This window comes from Salvia splendens, chromosome 8 (assembly GCF_004379255.2).
Source record: "Salvia splendens isolate huo1 chromosome 8, SspV2, whole genome shotgun sequence".
Lineage (NCBI taxonomy): Eukaryota > Viridiplantae > Streptophyta > Magnoliopsida > Lamiales > Lamiaceae > Salvia > Salvia splendens.
This window is the reverse complement of record NC_056039.1, coordinates 668,508-687,625: the sequence shown is the minus strand read 5'-3', so window position 1 is coordinate 687,625 and position 19,118 is coordinate 668,508. Positions and strand designations below refer to the sequence as shown.

The window sequence follows — 19,118 nt, the reverse complement described above, 5'->3', positions numbered from 1 at the left end:
ATAAATAAGAATTCCAAATTTTCTAATCATATTCAAAATAAATTAATCATATTTTTTCATAACAATCTTATCTACCACATATATAAAACTAAACCCCCTCTAAATATTAACTCCACGTTTATACATTCTTCCAAGATAAACATAAAATCGACACACTGTAGATTCACTAACTAATTATCAAGACCTATTTTGTATTATTGATGAGAGATGGCCAATCTCCCAATCTAACAAACCAATTACACGAATCCTTGATGAGTACAAGCAAGATACAAATAAGAACACCAACACTAGTCAAAATGATCGATTCAGACTCCAATCAATCAATGAAGTATCACCTGCACAACTCAAGTAAGATAATTAGTAATCAAAGACAAGATCCTTAGAGGATATGAAAAAACACGGTAGATATTAAAGAAAACAAGGTTTGAAGGATATGTGGCTTAGGTCGCAATAGCAACTACGCCCGGCTAAGAACCTCATCAATCTCAACCAAAAGTCACAAGGTGCGCAAGGCAGTCAGACCAGAAACCCTAGGGTTTCACCGATTACTACGTCGCAGCTACCAACTCACACACGAGATCGCATCGCACTCTCAAAAACACAGCCTGAACGCTCAAGACCACAAGAATCTCTCAAAACACATTGAAATGACCGAAGATTTCTCCTCCGACTTAGTTTGTAGAACACAACCGATCAACCAAGCGTCGAACTTTGCTAGACAACACAGGAGTTGCCTCTGTTAGAGAATCTCAGTGAAAATCTCACAAAAAGAAGAGAAAGATCGATCGGAGAAGAAGATCAGAATCGATTTCAGAAAAGAGAGAAGGATCTAGAGAGACGGAGTAGCACCAATCCCTAATCACATAGAGAGAGAAAGAGAGTGAATGATTGGAATAAGAGACTGAGACAGACGGTTCACTTAACCCTCACAGAACAAACACAGCCTCAATAGGACGACTCTCATTCAAGATCCTCGTGGAGTGCTACGAGGCGGCCATCGGCTCACCCCGGGTAAGTAATGGATCGATCCGGACTTGGGCCAACACCATACATCTGGGCCACACCTGTTAATTCATATGACCGAGCCCAATAGGAATTAATGTTAAGCCCAATAGCAATAGGTCCAAAAACTATATCCCGCACACACTACTACCAAAAGTTTGATAAACTCCAGTATAAAGTCTAGTTTGGTATATTCGGGTTTAAAGCCGGGTTTAGGAACTGGGATTTGCCAAAATTGAAAAAAAAAACTCCCAATTAGGGAATCTAATTTGAGATTAATTTTATTTCTAAGTAATGGATATGATGTTTATTATGGGGAGATAATTAAATGGATTGAAAATCGGAAGAATGAGAGTTGTAATAATAAACCCAACGACAATATAACGTTAGTCTCTTCCTACTCTATAAATAAGGATTGGAAAGCCATCGTCAATGTTAGTCTTCTACTGATCTACTCTATAAACGAGAACAGAAACCGGAAACCCAACGTCAAGATCAAAAAAACACATCAAGAAAAAGCCCCATCATCACCAGCCATTAGTTAGTCGATCCTTTCTGCATGTACGCCAATGAAGAAGGAGAAGAGTCCGGTCAAAACATCCCCTGTGCCCGCCTCTGATCAAGAAAGCGGTAGCATAGGGAATGCACAAGCCATGAACAAGACACTGTCGACCAAGAAACGGCGAGTGCTACCGACGGATCAAGAAAGGCGCAGTGTCTCTGTATCCACGATTAAGGAGTCGTTGCTGCCGATCAAGAAACGGCGGAAGAGGAGCAATGTTGCGCTGAGAATTGTTAATGCACAAGAAAGAAATAAAGGAAAGGGAAAGGAGAAGGAGGCTGTGGAGACCGCTGGCAAGAGAGAAGTGGGGAATGCACGAGTATCGGAGATAGAAAGAAAGGGGATGCAAGAAAGGCATAGAGGAAAGAGGAAGAAGAAGGAGGCTGTGGAAACCGCTGGCATGGAGGTGAGGAATCCCACCAAGAAACAAGTGGAGGACGATGATAGGCGCGTCACTGCAATTATAAAAACGTGGACTTCACTTCAATGGAATGCTACATACAGCTCCACAAAGACTCTCATTTCAAACAGCTTTTGCATGCTCGAGTTCAAACATGACCTAACGTTGAGAAACTTGCTAAGGGCCAGGGACGAATCAGCAGTGGAAAAAGACGGTCTTTTCATTCCGACCGTGGACGATAAAGGCAGGACATTTGACGTGGTCTTGAAGCAGTCGGGTGGCTATTTGATGTTGACGGGGGAAGGATGGTCGGAGCTCGTTCGACTCAATATGGTTGAAATGAGAAGTGTTTTTCAAATCTATAGTTACAGGGAAGGCTGTTTGAAATTTGGTATCTTTTTTAAGATACCAAGACCAAGAATGATGTAATTTAAGTACATTCTTGAAACAAAATTGCATTCTGCTTACTTCATATCATATCAAAATGCTTAGTCTTCTTATCACTACATTCTGGTTACTGGCATTTAAATTCAAAGTTCATCAAATCAAAGAAAATTACAACATGAAATCAAGTAAGTATATTAAAAAACAAGATAAAAATGAAATCTTGAAACTTGAAAAGTGATTTGATCGGTTTGGTCCATGGATAGGAATTAGGGGCTTCAGAGTGATGGATTTTCCTGTCGTTTTCAGAGGCAAAAAGTTCTTCAAGAGCTAATTCAGATGGGATTTTCTTGCCAGAAATTGAGCTGTTCTTTATTTTCACTCACTGTTTGTCTTCTTCACCTGTTCTGTAATTAAATGGAGTATGAAAATCAAATAAGGCCCAATAAGCATAGGTGAAGTGATAAAAGCCCATGAGGCCCAATACACATACATTTATTTCTCAGCTCACAGTAGTGGTGACTGGTGTGGCGTCGTCGTCTTTGAGCTCAGAGTAAAATTTATCTCAAGACTTTCACTGCAATTCTTAGTTAATGCTCCGTAATTTGTAGTTAATTATTCCAAATTTTGTTTACTGATGCAGAAATTCGACGGGAAGAAGCTGAAAATTGAAAAATGGCGCTAGGGTTAATATTGGGGATTGGGAGGGCGTTCAGGAAGAAGCGAGCATCGTCGCTCGATATTTTGACGTCGAAGAGGAGCCCCAAAGGCTATTACAAGGGCAAAAATTGCAAGCCTACTGGTTTCCACACTCGGAAAGGTCAGCTTCTCTGAGGATTTCATATTTTCTAGGGCTGAATTCCAATTTTGTAGTTTGAATGTATGTAGTGATTCACACTAGTCACAGTTTTTGGTAGATGATGCCTAATTTCTAGGCTTGGAGAATATACTGGGACACTGGCTGCATTTGCTTATGTGAATATGTGTGTGATTGTGTGAAATTGGGAATGGATGGTGATATCAATGCCTTGTTTGGTGTTGTGATTGTGTTTGATTTGGATGGGATTGGTCAGTTGTTATGGCTTCTTGTTCATGTGTGTGTGATTGTGTGTAATTGTGTGAAACTGCAAATGGATGGTGATATCAAATGCCTTGTTTTTGGTGTTGTGATTGTGTGTGATTTGGATGGGATTGGTCAGTTGTTATAGCTTCTTGTTCATGTGTGTTTGCTGAAGGAGATGAAAAGCTGAACTCAGGCTCAATGTATATATGTGAAAATTTGATTACTGATTTCTCCAAACATAAAAGTGGCACATCCGCCTATGTCGAATGACCAGATTTTGTATTAAGCTAAAGTAACTGGTGGGACTAGTTATGCTGGTTATTTTCATTTTAGACATAATGAAGAGTTGAGACTGTTTGATTGGTCATGAATTAAGAGGGTTCTGGTTCTGGAGATATAAAAATCTAACAGTATTCAGATCTCAGGACGTGTTTGTAATGTATGGATAGTTTATTAACTATGGGAATTAGGAAATGGGTATTTCATCTCTAGAGCAACAGTTATTCGACATTAGTGAACTTGTATTCTTAACCGGATTACATTCAAAAGTATAATAAATGTTAGATTCTCTGGGCTCTGTTTCTTGTCAAGTTAAAGCTTCAAGAGCCTATCTGAGCAAAATATCTGGCTTGGTATTTGTATTCAGGTGGTTATGTTATGGTTCCTGAAAAGTTGCCAAACTATGTGGTGCCAGATTTGACGGGATTCAAGGTAAAGAAGTTGATTTAAGGTTTATCCAAAATATAAAAATTGTGTGATTGCAACTCACATGCATGCTACTTTATGTCTGCTGAAAGTGCTGGACTTTAATATATTCACTTGTAACCCACTAATCCTTTTAAGTTATGCTTAGTCTAATTTGAGGTGATTGTATTTGGTAACTTGTAATTTTATGAACTGCCTGCAAATGATGGGGCAAAAGCTCTATCCAGTCATATGTAAATTACCCGAACGTAGACTATTGTTTCCTGATATTCAGGTAGATTAATCCAGGTGATTTCATCTAGTAATTAGTTTAGTTGCCAAACTAGCAAGGTACATATACCTGTAGGAAGCTATATACATTCAACATAGAAATAATTGAAAAGATAGTAAATTACATGTAGTATTGGTGAAATTAGGTTCTTGAAAATGATCGATTGATCGCCAACTTTTAGTCAGCGAACCATAAGGTCGTGTCTTCTTCGAATTTAAGCTCTGATATAGAAATGTATTCTTGTAGTATATGCTAAAAAATAGCTATCATGTTTGTGCTTGGTCTCATCATTTGGTTTGGTAATAGATGAGATTGACAATATGTATGATATTTATATGATCAGACAACCAATCAAGCTCCAACTTTGCATTAGCATATACTAGTAGACTAGTAGTATTTTTTTCTCATGTGCCTGTTTTCCTCTTGTTCTCAGCTAAAGCCGTACGTATCTCAGTGCGTTGTAGAAGCTTCCGGGTCATCTAAATGAACAAGCCTGGCTTCGTCTCTTTCCGCTGCTGCTGCTCAGACTGATATGTTTAAACTCATAACTGAAAGAACAATTTTTTTTTATGTTTTACTCCCTATAAAATTATACCTTTCTGATTTGAACTGAAATGGTGATAATTTGATTTTAGATAGTAGTACTACTTTCATGAGTTTAGTTATAGTAGGCTTATTGTGGCCCATTTAGTGTTAATTGCAAGTATTTTGTTTAAGAATGCAATTGTTGTCCAAACATGATTATGGAGGATAACCATAATTTATTAATTAGTTACATTTTTTTCTCCCCAACGCACATAATTGGTGATAAATACATTCTTTCTAATATTGTAATGTGCTTGAAATATTAGAGGTTTTAAAATAATTACATTCTTTAAAAAAACATGAATACACAATGATTATAATAGAGAAAGTAAAATTTAAGGTGCTGAATAGAATGAAATTGCATGACTTATGTAGCAAAGTCTCTTTTCTGATAGTTCAAATGATAAGATTATTTCCCTCTAATAGGTTGGCGATTCGAGTCACATGTCTGATGACAACCTTGTTAGTAAACTATTTCCTTTGAATCAATAGGCTGATTATTACCATTTGAAAGGTAGGACTTTTTTCTTCAATTAATAGGTCAAATAATACACTTATTTTTCTCATAGAGAATTAATAAGTCACTTTTTCTTCAATTTTTAAGTCTCAAAGGATTTCAAACGATTGAATGACACTATCTTTAGTCAATAGATAAAAATATTCGACTTACTAGAATATTATTATTGATAATTATATAAGTAAAATTAATACAGGTAAGCATCATAGAAATTATCGAAAATATTAGTATTCTAATTCTAAAATACATGTGATTATTGTGATTTGCCACAAAAGAATCTGCAACACTAATCTCCAACTCACATTTTTCTGTTTCAGTATTCGATCACTGAAACACTCTTAGATTAAAATCGGAGCTGAGCGCGCACACACACACTAACAAACGATGGTCGCCGGAGAGAGCTGGTGCGTGGTGACCGGCGGGAGAGGCTTCGCGGCGAGGCACCTGGTGGTTATGCTCCTCAATTGCGGCGTTTATTCCGTGCGCATTTCCGATTTGGGGCCTGCCATCGCGCTCGACGCCGACGAGGAGAGTGGCGTTCTCGGAAGAGCTCTCAGCTCCGGCCGCGCGCACTACGTCGCTGCAGATCTCCGCGACAAATCTCAAGTGCTCGCAGGTTCGATTTTCTCCGATTCGATGCCGTTATTGAGTTATTGAGCTTCAATTTTTCGAAGTATGTATGTGTATGTGTTGAATGCTGCAAATTGTGAAGTGTAGTAAATGTTAGTTAGTGAGGTAGTTATTCCAGCTCCACTGGTTGATAGAAACGGTTATGATTTGACTTCCTTTTTTTTGTTTTCCTTTGGTGATTTTTGAGCTGATTTAGATTTGTGACTGTGGATGGCAGCTTTCGATGGAGCTGAGGTTGTGTTTCACATGGCTGCTCCCGATTCATCGATCAATAACTATCAGCAGCAGTATTCTGTCAATGTACAAGGTTAAGTTTTAGGGTGACTAGATCTGATAAGAGTGTGTGAGTGGATTGTGTTGGCGTTTATGTTCTTTGATAAGAGTATAACTGCGATCTACAGGAACCAAGAACGTGATTGATGCATGTATTGAGCAGAAAGTGAAACGACTTATATATACAAGCTCCCCAAGCGTAGTTTTCGATGGAGTTCACGAAATAATTAATGGAGATGAATCATTACCCTATCCTTCGAAGGTATTGATGTGGTTTGGTTTCATTGTAGTTGGATTGGATCTCTGTTTCATCAAATTTGAAAGCCTGATTTTCTCTCTATTTCCTCATTCATTTTGTTGATTTGGGAGATAGGAGTTGTTAGTATGATTGTACTTCTTTCGCACCTGAGACAATGTTCTTAGTGTTTCTTTTAGCTAATTCATCATAATCTTCTTTATCTAACTCTTCTTGTCCATTAATTTTTAAGCACAATGATTCGTACTCAGCCACAAAAGCTGAAGGAGAGCGTCTGGTTTTGAAGTCAAATGGGACGAATGGACTACTAACGTGCTGCATTCGACCAAGCAGCATCTTTGGCCCTGGTGATAAGTTGCTTGTTCCATCTTTAATTGCTGCAGCAAGGGCTGGAAAATCTAAGGTAGTTACTTTAACTTTGCTCGACCTATCTTGTAACAAAAAGTTGCTTTGTTTCAAGTGGAAGTTCTAATGTGGCTTCAGTTAATGTAAACACATTGTCCTTCAAAAGAAAGGATATAAGTAACTTTCTAGATCTCCCGTGACATGGGGCTTCGCATGGACTATGATTGTTGACCTCTTTTATTGTTGTAATTTTCCTTGACTAAGCAGAGTTTGTAACATCGATTTCATGCTTGTTTTAATTTTAGTATTTTCCCATGAAGCTGCAAAATCAGAATTGCCTTTAAAAATTGTATATTTGATTAATTTTTCCCTGATTGCTAATTTTGAGTGACAGTTCATCATCGGAGATGGAAGCAACATATATGATTTCACTTATGTTGAGAATGTGGCACACGCTCACATTTGTGCTGAGCAAGCTTTGGCATCGGAAAAGAGTATAGCAGAAAAAGCTGGTGGACAGGTAGGAACTTATATTATTGCAACACTTGGATGGTTGTATAATTTTGCAGGTTGAAATTGCCTGACCTGGACTAGTGGATGATTAACCGAGTTTCTCTTGAATATCTCACTTGCAGGCATACTTCATTACTAATATGGAACGAATTAAATTTTGGGCGTTCATGTCTTTCATCCTTGAAGGTTTAGGTTATGACAGGTACGTCTTCAATATTTAGAAGCCTTATGTATCATGGTTTTACCGACCCAAAACTTTCCTAGTTGTCAGAGCATGAATGTAACCTACCTGTGTACCTGCATCGATTGGCTTAAAGAAATTGTTCGTAATGGTCTCAATCCCTTCAACAGGGTAGAGTTTGCTTTTAGACGTAAACAACAAATGTGTCATTATCTCTGACCTTTCGTAGTATGCAGGCCAAACATTAAGGTTCCAGCAGCTGTTGTGATGCCCATTGGACATATGGTGGAGTTAATTTATAAAATCTTAGCCCCTTATGGGATGAAGGTTCCACAGTTGACACCATCAAGAATCAGGCTCTTATCCCGCAGCAGAACTTTTGATTGTACAAAAGCAAATGATCGTCTTGGCTATATGCCTATTGTAACTCTCCAGGTCTAAACATGCTCCTCAGTCTTCTTATTTCTTGATGTTTACCATTTTGATCGAACAGTGTGTGATGATACTTGCAGGAAGGACTCAGAAGAACAATTGAAGCATACCCGCATTTGAGGGCCGATGCTAAAACAAAAATGGATGGAACATCGAAAGGTAAATTGCTCATCTCCGGTGGAAGAATCATTTATTTTATTCTGCCATAAAAAGTTTCTTATCTAAATGAATATAGATGTTCATGTATCATGAGTTTCTTATAGGCAATACATCATTGTAGTTTGAGGATATAGATTATTTTTGCATCCACAAATCACATGGGGGACTTATTATAACCTATGAAATGTCTAACACGCAAGGAGCAATTAACATTAGGCCATTTTTTTGCTCGGGTAACAAGATACCACCTGACATGCATTCTGTTATAATAGGCAACTTTTCAATTGCAGTAGGTTGTCGTCTTCTGTCTAAAGTTTTGTTTGGATAAAAGAGACACACGGACACTGAGCAGTACAAACCACAAACCATCACCATAAGCCTTGCAACCTTTGGTGATCTACGGATTTCTTTGGAGGGCTAGACTCTTTTGTTTCTTGAGATAATTATAATTTATTTGGTACGTATTCGATTTCACTAATGAAAATGGCTGCACCCACAGGTAGTAACAAGCAAGTTCTGGCTGTAGTGCTGATCATAGCTGCATATTACTTCTTGTGTGTATGGGGCAAAGTATCCAACAAAACGTGAGCAATCCAGCCTTCTCCTTTCTATTCAAATTTCTAGTTCTTATTAGTCGAAATTTCTCTTAAATGCATTCAAATGATTTGAAATCTCAGTTATAAAGGAAAATCTCCTTTTGTTTTCAGGCCGGCTCACTTCTGATGATCGAACGTGATGCAGTAGTCAGTGTCGACGAATGAGTAGATGGAAAGCTTCCTCATATTGTTTCGGTGTTTATTTGCTTCTGAGTTAAACAAGAATGAGTAGATGGAAAGTTGTTTACCAACATTAATTCATTTTGTTATAGTACTCTTCTACCAATTTTCTTTTACTTTGTTTGCTTTTTTTAGTTTATTTCATTTCTGTTACACATTTTTAAATGTGAAATTACATTAAAACACATGGATAAAACGGACTTAGGCAAAATGACTGCATCTAATTAATTCAAAAGTCCACGTGTTTTAAACTGACTACCACATAGGCGATCTATATCTTGAGAATTCTATACTTCCTCCGTCCACAAAAAAAATTAGTCTCATTGTGGACGGCAAGCGTTTAATGAGAAATTAGTAAAAGAAAGAAAATAAAATAAAATAAAGTAGGAGAAGGAAAGAGATAAAGTACAAGAGAGTTTTCATTTTTGAAATTAAATTATTTTTCATGGATATCCAAAATGGCAAAATAAACTATTTTTTGGAACGAGGGAGCATAGTTTGTTTGGATAAATTATTCTCATAATTGTTATAAAATTCTAGATATTTACGCTATTTTTCATTCAATTAATGGGTGATGATCATTGCATACAGATAGTAGTAGTATCTTATTTTATACTACTACATTTTAGACGTTAATTTATGCTATTTCATCTAACAATTGAACGATTATTAGAGATTTAGAGCATCAACCTTAGAAGTCGTCATAATTCTAATTTTTCAAAATATGTATATATATACATGTTACTTTTCAAAATAATAATAGTACCAATGTACACTCTTCTACTTGCCCCGTTGCTCGTCTTCACCGGTCATTCACCTATTCTGATCCTCCCTCGTCTCTCGAGTTCACGCAGCATCGCAATTGCAGCAGTGTCGTACGAGCTCTTCTTATCGCCTCTGGCCTCGCCGGTGAGCTCCAGTTTGCCAGAATCAGGTATGGTCAAGCTGATTCGTGACTCGAAGCTGCAGAAGCTCGTCATGTCTCCAAATGTTATGGCCGTTCTGTCCAACACACGATGAAGCTCGTTAACCAACTTCGTAAGCAACACAAAATGAGAACGAGGCAAAGAATGCAATGTGCTAACCTTGATTTTGTCTCTGCTGTTTCGAAACTAGGCCTTGGCCACTGCAGATTCTTGCATAAGGCGTAGAGTGAGTTCCGAGGCCCCCCTTTCTTCGTCTCGATCTGTGGAATCACTGTCGAGAAAAGCAGATATCATCACCATTGGTGTTCGATCATGCAATCGTTCAAATTCTCAATCATATGTATTGCCAATTTAATCCATCACCCGTAGTGAAAATACCTGGAACGTCCGCCTTTTGAGACGAGCACTCTGTCCCGGATGAATCTACGTCCCTCTCTTGCTGTGGAAGCGGAGGGGGCTCTGAATCGGAGTCGTGCTTTGGCCGCTTGGAAGATCTTATTCCCCTCGACTGTAATCAAGAACGAAGCAATCATCAAGAACATCAAACTACCGGTATTCGAAAGTTTAGAGGAGCAACGCTTTGTGAAGAATCATGGAAAAAAGAAAAACCTCTAATTTCTGTAATAGCTGAAGAGCTGCCATTCCCTTTGCAGCTTTTGAGGTAGGTCCGGAACCTTGTCCATTTAAGAGCACGGTTTCGAGCTGCAGCTTCAGTCTCGCGTGCACAAGATCACTTTCCGTGAAGTAATGCTCTTTGATGAAGTAACCGAGAGAGTCGCACAGCTCAGTCAGCTTGCGCGAAGGGGCCAGTTCGAGTTTCTCAGGAGTCACGAGAGGCGATAGTATGGGTTTGAAGACTCTCCAAACTTCATCCAGATTGAGCTTAGAATCGATAAGCACTGCTCCAGCGATACTCTCCACCAAGTCCCCAAGCACCTACACACGAACGAAACGCAATAAAGACGACGACGATTAGCAGAAACCGGGGAGAAAAACACTAAACCAACTCACCTTAGGACCTTTGATATCTGGTGTCAATGCTGAGGTGCTCATGGCGGATACAAGACTGACAAACTCCGAAATTTGATCCTTGAGCAACGAGGAGACGCGCTGAAGATGTGGATGAAGGTTCCGTCTCACGGCAGAAAGGGCGAAATTGTCATTATTCACCGATTCAGAACGCATGTCTGTGAGCAGCCCGGGGTCGACTTTGCTGTGGCTCTCGTACAGATGACGTGTAACAAGTATGTCCAGTACAGCATCACCAAGAAACTCGAGGCGCTGCACAGATCCAGCAGGCAGAAACATATTACAAAACAAACGGAAGATCTCATTTTATCGAAGATGGTTCGTACCTCATAGGAATAGTGAACACCTCCTTCCGATTGGGCAGCATGCGTTATTGCCTCCAGCAATAACCCTTTGGTGGAGAAGTTATACCCGAGCTTCGACTCTAGGGCACCGATATCCTCTGCTTTTGGGGCATGACAATAGAGAGACGCGGTTCTGATCGCGTCCTCTACTAAAGAATGATCAAAGTCGGCCTCTATGCCGAGCCACTTCATAAAACTAACGGCAGCAGCCAGACCACCACCGACATAGTATGCCCCGATGAGAGCTTCAACGCAGTCAGATACGGTCTTTGAAGAAAGCCAACGGTGACCTCTATCACAAGTTTTTCCAAGCTTAACGGTGGTTTTTTCGGTAAAGTATCTGTTATCGAGAGGAACTTCCCTCGTATCCAACTGATGGTCACACGGAGATGACCATATCGAATGCTGTCCAGGAGCAGTCCAACGGCGTGGCTCAAATGGGAAATCTCGTATGTATTCCTTTGAGAAGAGAAAAAAATCCGGTTAGATGCCTTAATCGAGATTAAGGACGAGAGACCTATGCCTCGAGGAGGGGACAGCGGAAAATTACCTGCAGCTTGCGATCTGTTCCAAATTTATGGAGAGCCGAGTTGGAGATAATCCGAGTACGGTTGGAAGTCAATTTCCCCTCGCACATCTCTGGATGCTTCAGAAAGAGGTGGCAGCTGACGGCATACTTCAGCAATGAGTCTCCGAGCAACTCTAGTCGCTCCATCGAGAAACTCTCGTTACATCTCTGTGTCGTGAGAGCTTCTAGAATCTGGCATACAAGAAAAAGGTCTGTTAACAAATAAAACAAACAAAGTTAATGATGTGAATTGTATTACACGAAGACACATACCAACGAGGTCGGTATACTGCAACAGCCTGCACGAGTCGAGATTTCTTCCCTAAGCTGGCTGGCCAACATTAGTGTCTCCAGCCGCTGCATTACCGATGGAAACAAGTAGAACGGCTTCAAGATATACGTTGAGATATCAGTGCCAACTAAGAGTTCTGGAGGGATGTGCGCACGTTGTTGTGGCTTTGTCCCGACAGCCCCATAGCCATCTTTCTCCGACGAATCACGCTCTTTAAATACAACAAGCACAAAATATTTAGAACAATGGATCGGAATATGGCTTATCCGATGCATCTCCCCAACTTGTGTAACAAAAACACTTCGACTAACCTTCTTTTCGGAAGTCCACGAGAAGATTATGTGAATTATGGCTTTGCTTCAGAAGCAACAAGGGCTGTTGTGGATGCTTCAGAACAATACCATACCTGGAAATACGAATAATAAATAATCGGAAAAATAAGTTTGAACTACGAAACAGAAATAGTGATCCTTTAAGACCTACTTTTTGTGGTAATAATCAGCGAAGGACGAATAACTGGCATCACAGCCACCTTCAAAAGGGGTGAAACCAGACGTACCCTCGACAATATCCACAATCGAATAGATTCTGCCGGTGTGGACGGCTACCACCACCATCTCCTTGAGCCCATCTATAGTTGCAGATCTGTCGGCCAAGTGAATGGTAACGCTATTCACTTCAGTCCCATCTTCGCGCATATGAATCGATGTATTTTCATCAACTGTTTCACGTTGCTGAAGATTCAACCGAGCATTTTTTTTCATAAACTCGATTGTTGAAACAGCGGAATGAATTCCCGTCCAATCGATCACCAGTCGCACAGGAGCTATATCCTCTGACTCCAAGGGCAAAAGTAGATACATTTGTGATGGATCCCACGACAACTCATCCGTTTCGAATATGAACTTTCTTGATTCCGATGATTTGACAAACAACTTCCCATATAAACCGTTAAATATCAGCTGTTGGAAGCATTTAGCTTTCGCCACCTGTCAGGGAGAGAGTATACATAGTTGTAAGAGGACCGAAAACAGAGAGTTAAACTAATAAAGAAGGTGGCGTGTGACATTAGGATCGACCTGTTGTGCATCAAGAGGCATTTGGCCACAAGAAGAAATGGAAGCCTTAACGAATTTGGACAACAAGTACAAATCCACTTCCATGTTCCCCACATCATCAGCTAGCTCACTCTCCAGCAAAATCACGAAACTTGAATATTTTTGCTCGACGATATTACAAGCAAAGTCCATTTTGTATGCGTGGAAAGTGACATCGCCGAGTTTATCCCCCCAAGTTCCAGATAAAAGGCGGGTGCGAACTGAACCTTGTAATTCCTTTCTCTTCGTTGTGCCTATTGAGCATTGGTACAAACATTGACATTGTCAAAACAATGAAAGTAAGAAGAACGTTGAACATAACTCGACTAGTTCAGATTTCATTTACCTGCCCCTGGAATTACTCCTTTGGCTTTTGCCAGCTTCGTATCACTTTTCAAGGTGGAATCTTTCTCAGGCAACGGCACTTTCTTTGAAGGAAGTACACTTATCAAGGAGGAATCCTTCTTAGGAAACGACCCTCTCTTTAAAGGAAGTAAACGATCATTGAGACCGCCCATCAGATGCAGTTTCTTACACGCATCCAAGCAAGCAAGCTTCTTTGATGCATTGCGAGTGCCCGCTGCAGGTCCGGTTAAAGTCTGGAAAGATGCATCAGGTGGCAGAGTCAGCTTGCATCGATGCAGATTTCCCTCAGTTGAGAATTCAAAGGTCGGCTTTGGGGAGACGGAACTACAATGAGAACATAAGATTAAAATTCATGAATCTCCCTATAATTTAAAAAGAAGAATGAGAAAATATTTTTTCTTACTTGCGTAGAGGTAGTGTTTGACAGTATCGATGTACGAGGCTGATGCTGGAATCTGCATTGACCGATGCCCCGGTCGATTCGACAACATATGAAGCAACTTCTTTTGTATTGCAAGCTTTAAGTGGAGAATCAGTAGATTCTCGATTAATGGCCGTATCTATCCCTGAAGATTCACTTCTCAAAATGGAAAGCATATCATCTAATTGCTTGGTGTTTCCTCTGAAAGATGAGCAAATCATTAGACTTTCACCCCGATATCACTACCAGGTAAGTAAAACTGACGGTCATTCTCATTCCATATCTTGATCTGTTCGGACTTTCTGGATTACGGATCATTTTCTCGCCCGTAAAAGAAAATATATTCAGACTACTAACACTAGGAAACATGAATTTAAGTGTTGTCACCTCTCAAGCATGGTGATGTAACGAGAATCCTCGTGGCGAGCTTGTCCTCGTGACTGAATGTGACTACGAACAGTCTTTGGCAGATCGAAGCGAATCACACAGGAACATTTGGCTACATCAATTCCCTCCTCGAGGTCCGTAGAAAACAGAAGAGTTACCTAGAAATTTCACTCATCAGTCATAGAAATTCAAAAATTGAAGTTTTTTTTGTTATTTGTAAAATAAATAAATATCTTACCTTCACATCACGAAATGATTCAATAATCTCCAACTGTCCTTTAGATGAAACACTGCCAACACCAACTCTGGAGCTACTTCCTGTCAAATATGATATGTTAAGATGAGAGAAATCGTCAGTTTTCTTCAACACTCGTTCAATTACTTTAGCAGCTATTATTCTTTCCACAAATATGATACAGACGAGCTCTGTATCTTTCCTGCAGCCACAATGGAGCCATAGTGAGAAAACAAATTGCACATAAAAAAAACAGAAAATTCTAGGCTCGTTGCTTACCCAAACGATCTAAATATTTCCAGTAGCTCAAGCAGTTTCGGAGATATTTGGTCTGTAGCTAGTGATCCCAATCCACCCTTCACATTTTGAGGATCTTTATGTTCTGCAAAGTGAATAAGAATGGTATAAATAAGATTCAAATCTCTAAAAGAAAAAAATCTTAGAAAACTCACCTAAAGCTCCTTCGCTTATTGAAAGAACCTCCGAAAGAAACTTTTCATATTGCACGAAACTTTCCTTGAAAACCTCACATTCTTCTTGGACCATGGGAGAACTCTCCATACATACTTTTACAGCCTACATATGACAAGTTGACATACTCAAAAGAAGATAATGAAGATCAATGACTTCATATCGATAAAATGACCTTAGCTCTCCCCTATTGCTCATCAAGGCAAAAGTTGTATTAACAATATCGGTTTAGTGCTTATTACCTCAATAGACCCGCGAGTCAATGAGATGATAAAGGTACAATAAATGGCCATAATATCTTTAAGCATATATAGAATGTATATCTACCTCATAAGTGCACAGCAGCCCCAGATTTTCGAAGCAAAATATGATATTTGAATTATTGCTGGACATTCTATCCTTTAACATCTTCCATCCGTTGTTTATTTCTGTGTGCTGACTTGGCAGGGACTTTTCGAGTTCAAGCAAAACAGCATTGAACTGTCACAGAAAATTGTGATAACTGATAAGGACGTGATATGAACGGTAAATAGAACGTTGGCGCATAATTGTTAACTTCATAAACTGATACTTCGCTTGGTAAAATTCACCTTCGACATTGCAGATTCTAATTTCTCTTTGATATCCAAATTGATAGGTGACGGATCATAAAATCTGCACACCGACTTGGCTGAGGAAACGTATTGCTCGAGTTCTACATCTACCCAGCCATCCAATGTAAAAACCTGAATTCCACACATAAAATCAATCAAATGAATTATGTTTGCCACCATTAACATATGATTTCTCAGCTCCACCCGTGCTATTTACCAACAATACCTGGGAATCTAACAAACTTTCAAGCTCCCCCATTTGCAGAGTCGAGTCTATAAAGGGTAAGGTTCCTGATAAACACGGGCTCGTAAGATTGTGTGCAAAATGATTTTATAAAATGAGAAAACAAGCAAACAATCAGTACTTCAAATTATCAAAACAATAATCCCAAGGAAAAGGAGGCTTTCATCCCAAGAAAATGTGCCGAAACAAGGATGGAAAACTAAGGATTACCTTTTCTAACCACGGGAGGAGCAATCATCCCAAAAATCTTCGGTTTTATTGAAGCCTTGTGATAAAATTCCTTCAAGTTCAAGCCATCAATCAGGAAAAAAAACATAGAATCAACAGGATAATCAAACAAACACAGAGCTGTAACGGAAATGAAGTTCACCTTCATTATTTTTGCATAAGGATGGTTGCCACTTGCTCTGTCGCATTCATCTAGTACGATGAAACCAAATACTTCAAAGCATATGTACGCTTTCCTCAAAGCGTCCAATAAGATTTGCGGAGTCATGACCAACACCTGTAACAAGAAACATAATAACGTTGACTTGAGTCTAGCTGATTCAGCAATCATAATCATAAATATTAATAACCTTCCAAATTAGCATACTTGCTTGATATACAATAGTGGCCTTTTAACGGAAACCGAACTCTAGAGTCTCTATTTATGTCTAACAAAAGCTCAAGAAAGATTAGAGTAGAAGGTACTGCCCAAATTGGCAATTAACTAACATCGACGTTGTTGATTTCCCTCTCCCAATTTTCCGTATTCCAGACATCAACTCCTAGAGCTCCGTAATATTGCCCCACGAGAAGATCTGTTTGTGACTGTATTTCCTTAAATTGCTGCCATGTAACGAACAAAAGTTAAAATGAGAAACATGACTAGCAGATAAATAAAACGACAACCAGAGACTGTTCTACTAGACCTAGTACACGTGGCATTTCTATAACTTGGCATTTTTTCAGGAACGTAAAAACATTACAAAACAAGATCTGTTTACATCAAGAGAAGCACTGACTCGAGGATGTTACAATTCATTGAATTAATTTATATGCTACTGCAAGGAATGGATCCGAATACCATGATCAAAATATAAAAAATCCATTCTAGTTTCAAATCCAAACCTTTCCATTTCCCTTCACTCCCTATAAATTCTTGTTGTCTCAACAATCTAAGACAAATAACAAGAAACAAACTACTGGAAGATGAGAATTACCACACAACCTAAGTGAAGCTAAATAGAATACACAAAATTTCAATCAAGTATTGAAAAACCATAAAAAAAATTCAAAGCTATTGAATCAAGAACACAACAAACACCTGATGAACAAGATGAACAGTGGGAACCAAGAAAGCAATGAGCTTTTTCTGACTATCTTTGCTCTTCAAAGATCTCCCAATTTCCTTGATCATCAAAGTGGATATCATAGATTTCCCAGCCCCATTGTCCAACATTGCTATAGTGTTCCTCTTCATTGCCACCTCACACACCTTCAGTTGATATCTATCCGGCATTGCACACAACACTTCAAGAGTAAAAAGCATACCCAAAATCACATTAAGAAAAATATAAAAACACGACCTTGCCCAAAAAACAGAAATTTTGAAAACACAACCCTCCCCAAAACACACACTAATGTACCAAGAATTTTCAAAATATAAAAAGCACAACCTTGCCCAAAACACAAGCACACACTCATGAACCAAGAAATTTCATGAATCAAACAATAAAGAGCATAAGAACATCCAAAATACAGTAGGAGGTGAGGGGGGTTAAGCCCCCATGCAAAAGAAATCTTTTTTCTAACTAAAATAGTAAAAATATTGGTTTTTTGTGTGAACTTTTCTGGAAAAAACCCAAATCATCAGATCAAAGCATAGGAAAATTGTTTTCTAGAAATCTCAAGCTCAAAATTTTAAAAACACAAACCTTGCCCAAAACAAACACTAATGTACCAAGAATTTCCATCAATCAAACTATCACTCACTCTCTGGGGATGGATACAGACTCTGTATCCATAGGCTCAGCCTCAGGTGGAGCAGAATCCAAGGCCTCAAACTTTCTCTTCAAGGGGTTGCCCACTCTCCCCACTTCCATATCCATTGCCAAATGCTGCGATGATCACACAAGGAACGTGTGTAAAGGGGTTTTTCCAAAAAACTATTTCAGAAATTTTTACACTCTTCTTTAGAAACAACTATAATCAAAATATGTCTTGTTTTTAGAGCATGCGTGCGTGTCTGAGAAAGGCAAGTTATTGTGAACATTTTTGTCGATCAAAGTGAAGGAACGGCAAATAAAGAAAGCAATCTAGAAAAGGGGACGCAACACAAATGCAATTATGCGAGAAAAAAGATCAGATTTTTACAGTGAAGATTCGAAGCTTCGTATAGGGAAAAAGAAAGATTAGATTTTTATGTAAATTTCGGTGAGAAGAAACGTTTGTTTTTTCACCCCACGGATTTTTTTAACGAATTAAAATTGTGAGTTTGCGTTAGTGGGACCTGCACGTTGAGAGCAGTGGACGCTTCCAATAGCCCTAGTACTTTTTTTTTGTCCACAGTCCATTCGTATTTGTCCACGTCCACAAAAAAAAGTGTCCGCAGCAATAGTGGACATTTTTTTAGCCACTTTTCACTTTAGTTTTTTATTTTTATATTTTAATTCAATTATAATTAAAATTATCGGACTACACATAATTAGAAAAAACGGCTATAATTAAATAAATTAAAATTAAACACTAAATTTTCGTCGTATTAAAGTAATGGAAAAATTATACAACGAAAATTTAATCTATAGAAAATCACACATGTTCTTCACGATGCGCCCCCTCCCCTACGTGCTCATACCTCTTCAATCAAATCGGTCTGGAGTGTGGCATGTGTTGTGCTCCTGCGCATATCAGTGAAACGTTGGAGAAAATATTCATTACTACGTGGTACACCCATCTGTATCCGCACGGAGGCAATACCGTAACTTGAACTTGCACCATCTTCCGGTGCTCAGCGCTCTGCAGCAATTCCTTCATCTTCTATTATCATATTGTGCAATATGATACATGGTAACATAATATTTGCGACATCATCTTCGTGTCAAACTCT

General features: G+C 39.0%; 3 protein-coding genes across 5 annotated transcripts; 2 read left to right on the top strand and 1 right to left on the bottom strand.

The window, feature by feature from the left end:
• The first annotated feature begins 2,812 nt into the window (after positions 1-2,812).
• On the top strand, positions 2,813-5,162 carry LOC121745524 (39S ribosomal protein L41-A, mitochondrial-like). The gene is made up of 4 exons (XM_042139470.1): positions 2,813-2,901; positions 2,992-3,168; positions 4,058-4,122; positions 4,821-5,162. Exons 2-4 carry the CDS (start codon positions 3,024-3,026, stop codon positions 4,872-4,874), a joined length of 264 nt encoding a protein of 87 aa, XP_041995404.1. The 5' UTR covers positions 2,813-2,901; positions 2,992-3,023; the 3' UTR covers positions 4,875-5,162.
• A 137-nt stretch (positions 5,163-5,299) lies between these two features.
• On the top strand, positions 5,300-9,170 carry LOC121745522 (3beta-hydroxysteroid-dehydrogenase/decarboxylase-like). The gene is made up of 11 exons (XM_042139469.1): positions 5,300-5,486; positions 5,807-6,105; positions 6,337-6,426; positions 6,521-6,654; positions 6,881-7,051; positions 7,388-7,513; positions 7,629-7,708; positions 7,924-8,122; positions 8,200-8,278; positions 8,778-8,862; positions 8,986-9,170. Exons 2-11 carry the CDS (start codon positions 5,874-5,876, stop codon positions 8,999-9,001), a joined length of 1,212 nt encoding a protein of 403 aa, XP_041995403.1. The 5' UTR covers positions 5,300-5,486; positions 5,807-5,873; the 3' UTR covers positions 9,002-9,170.
• Positions 9,171-9,720: 550 nt separating this feature from the next.
• LOC121744547 (endoribonuclease Dicer homolog 3-like) lies at positions 9,721-18,440 on the bottom strand. Of its 3 annotated transcripts, XM_042138128.1 has the most exons (26): positions 18,386-18,440; positions 18,005-18,129; positions 17,337-17,520; positions 16,745-16,858; positions 16,398-16,532; positions 16,238-16,307; positions 16,010-16,074; positions 15,781-15,915; positions 15,518-15,670; positions 15,172-15,295; positions 14,999-15,101; positions 14,723-14,921; positions 14,485-14,642; positions 14,080-14,298; positions 13,657-14,000; positions 13,293-13,564; positions 12,697-13,202; positions 12,525-12,619; positions 12,195-12,424; positions 11,904-12,113; positions 11,336-11,812; positions 10,992-11,261; positions 10,590-10,916; positions 10,359-10,488; positions 10,140-10,251; positions 9,721-10,056 (listed from the first exon to the last, which is right to left on the bottom strand). In XM_042138128.1, the coding sequence occupies exons 2-26, from the start codon at positions 18,118-18,120 to the stop codon at positions 9,864-9,866; spliced, it is 4,941 nt and encodes a 1,646-aa protein (XP_041994062.1). In that variant the 5' UTR covers positions 18,121-18,129; positions 18,386-18,440; the 3' UTR covers positions 9,721-9,863. The 3 variants fall into 3 exon arrangements, with proteins under 3 accessions (XP_041994062.1, XP_041994063.1, XP_041994061.1); XM_042138129.1 differs by lacking the exon at positions 18,386-18,440 and having other exon boundaries at positions 17,337-17,542; positions 18,005-18,379; XM_042138127.1 differs by lacking the exon at positions 18,386-18,440 and having other exon boundaries at positions 18,005-18,379.
• Positions 18,441-19,118: the final 678 nt, after the last annotated feature.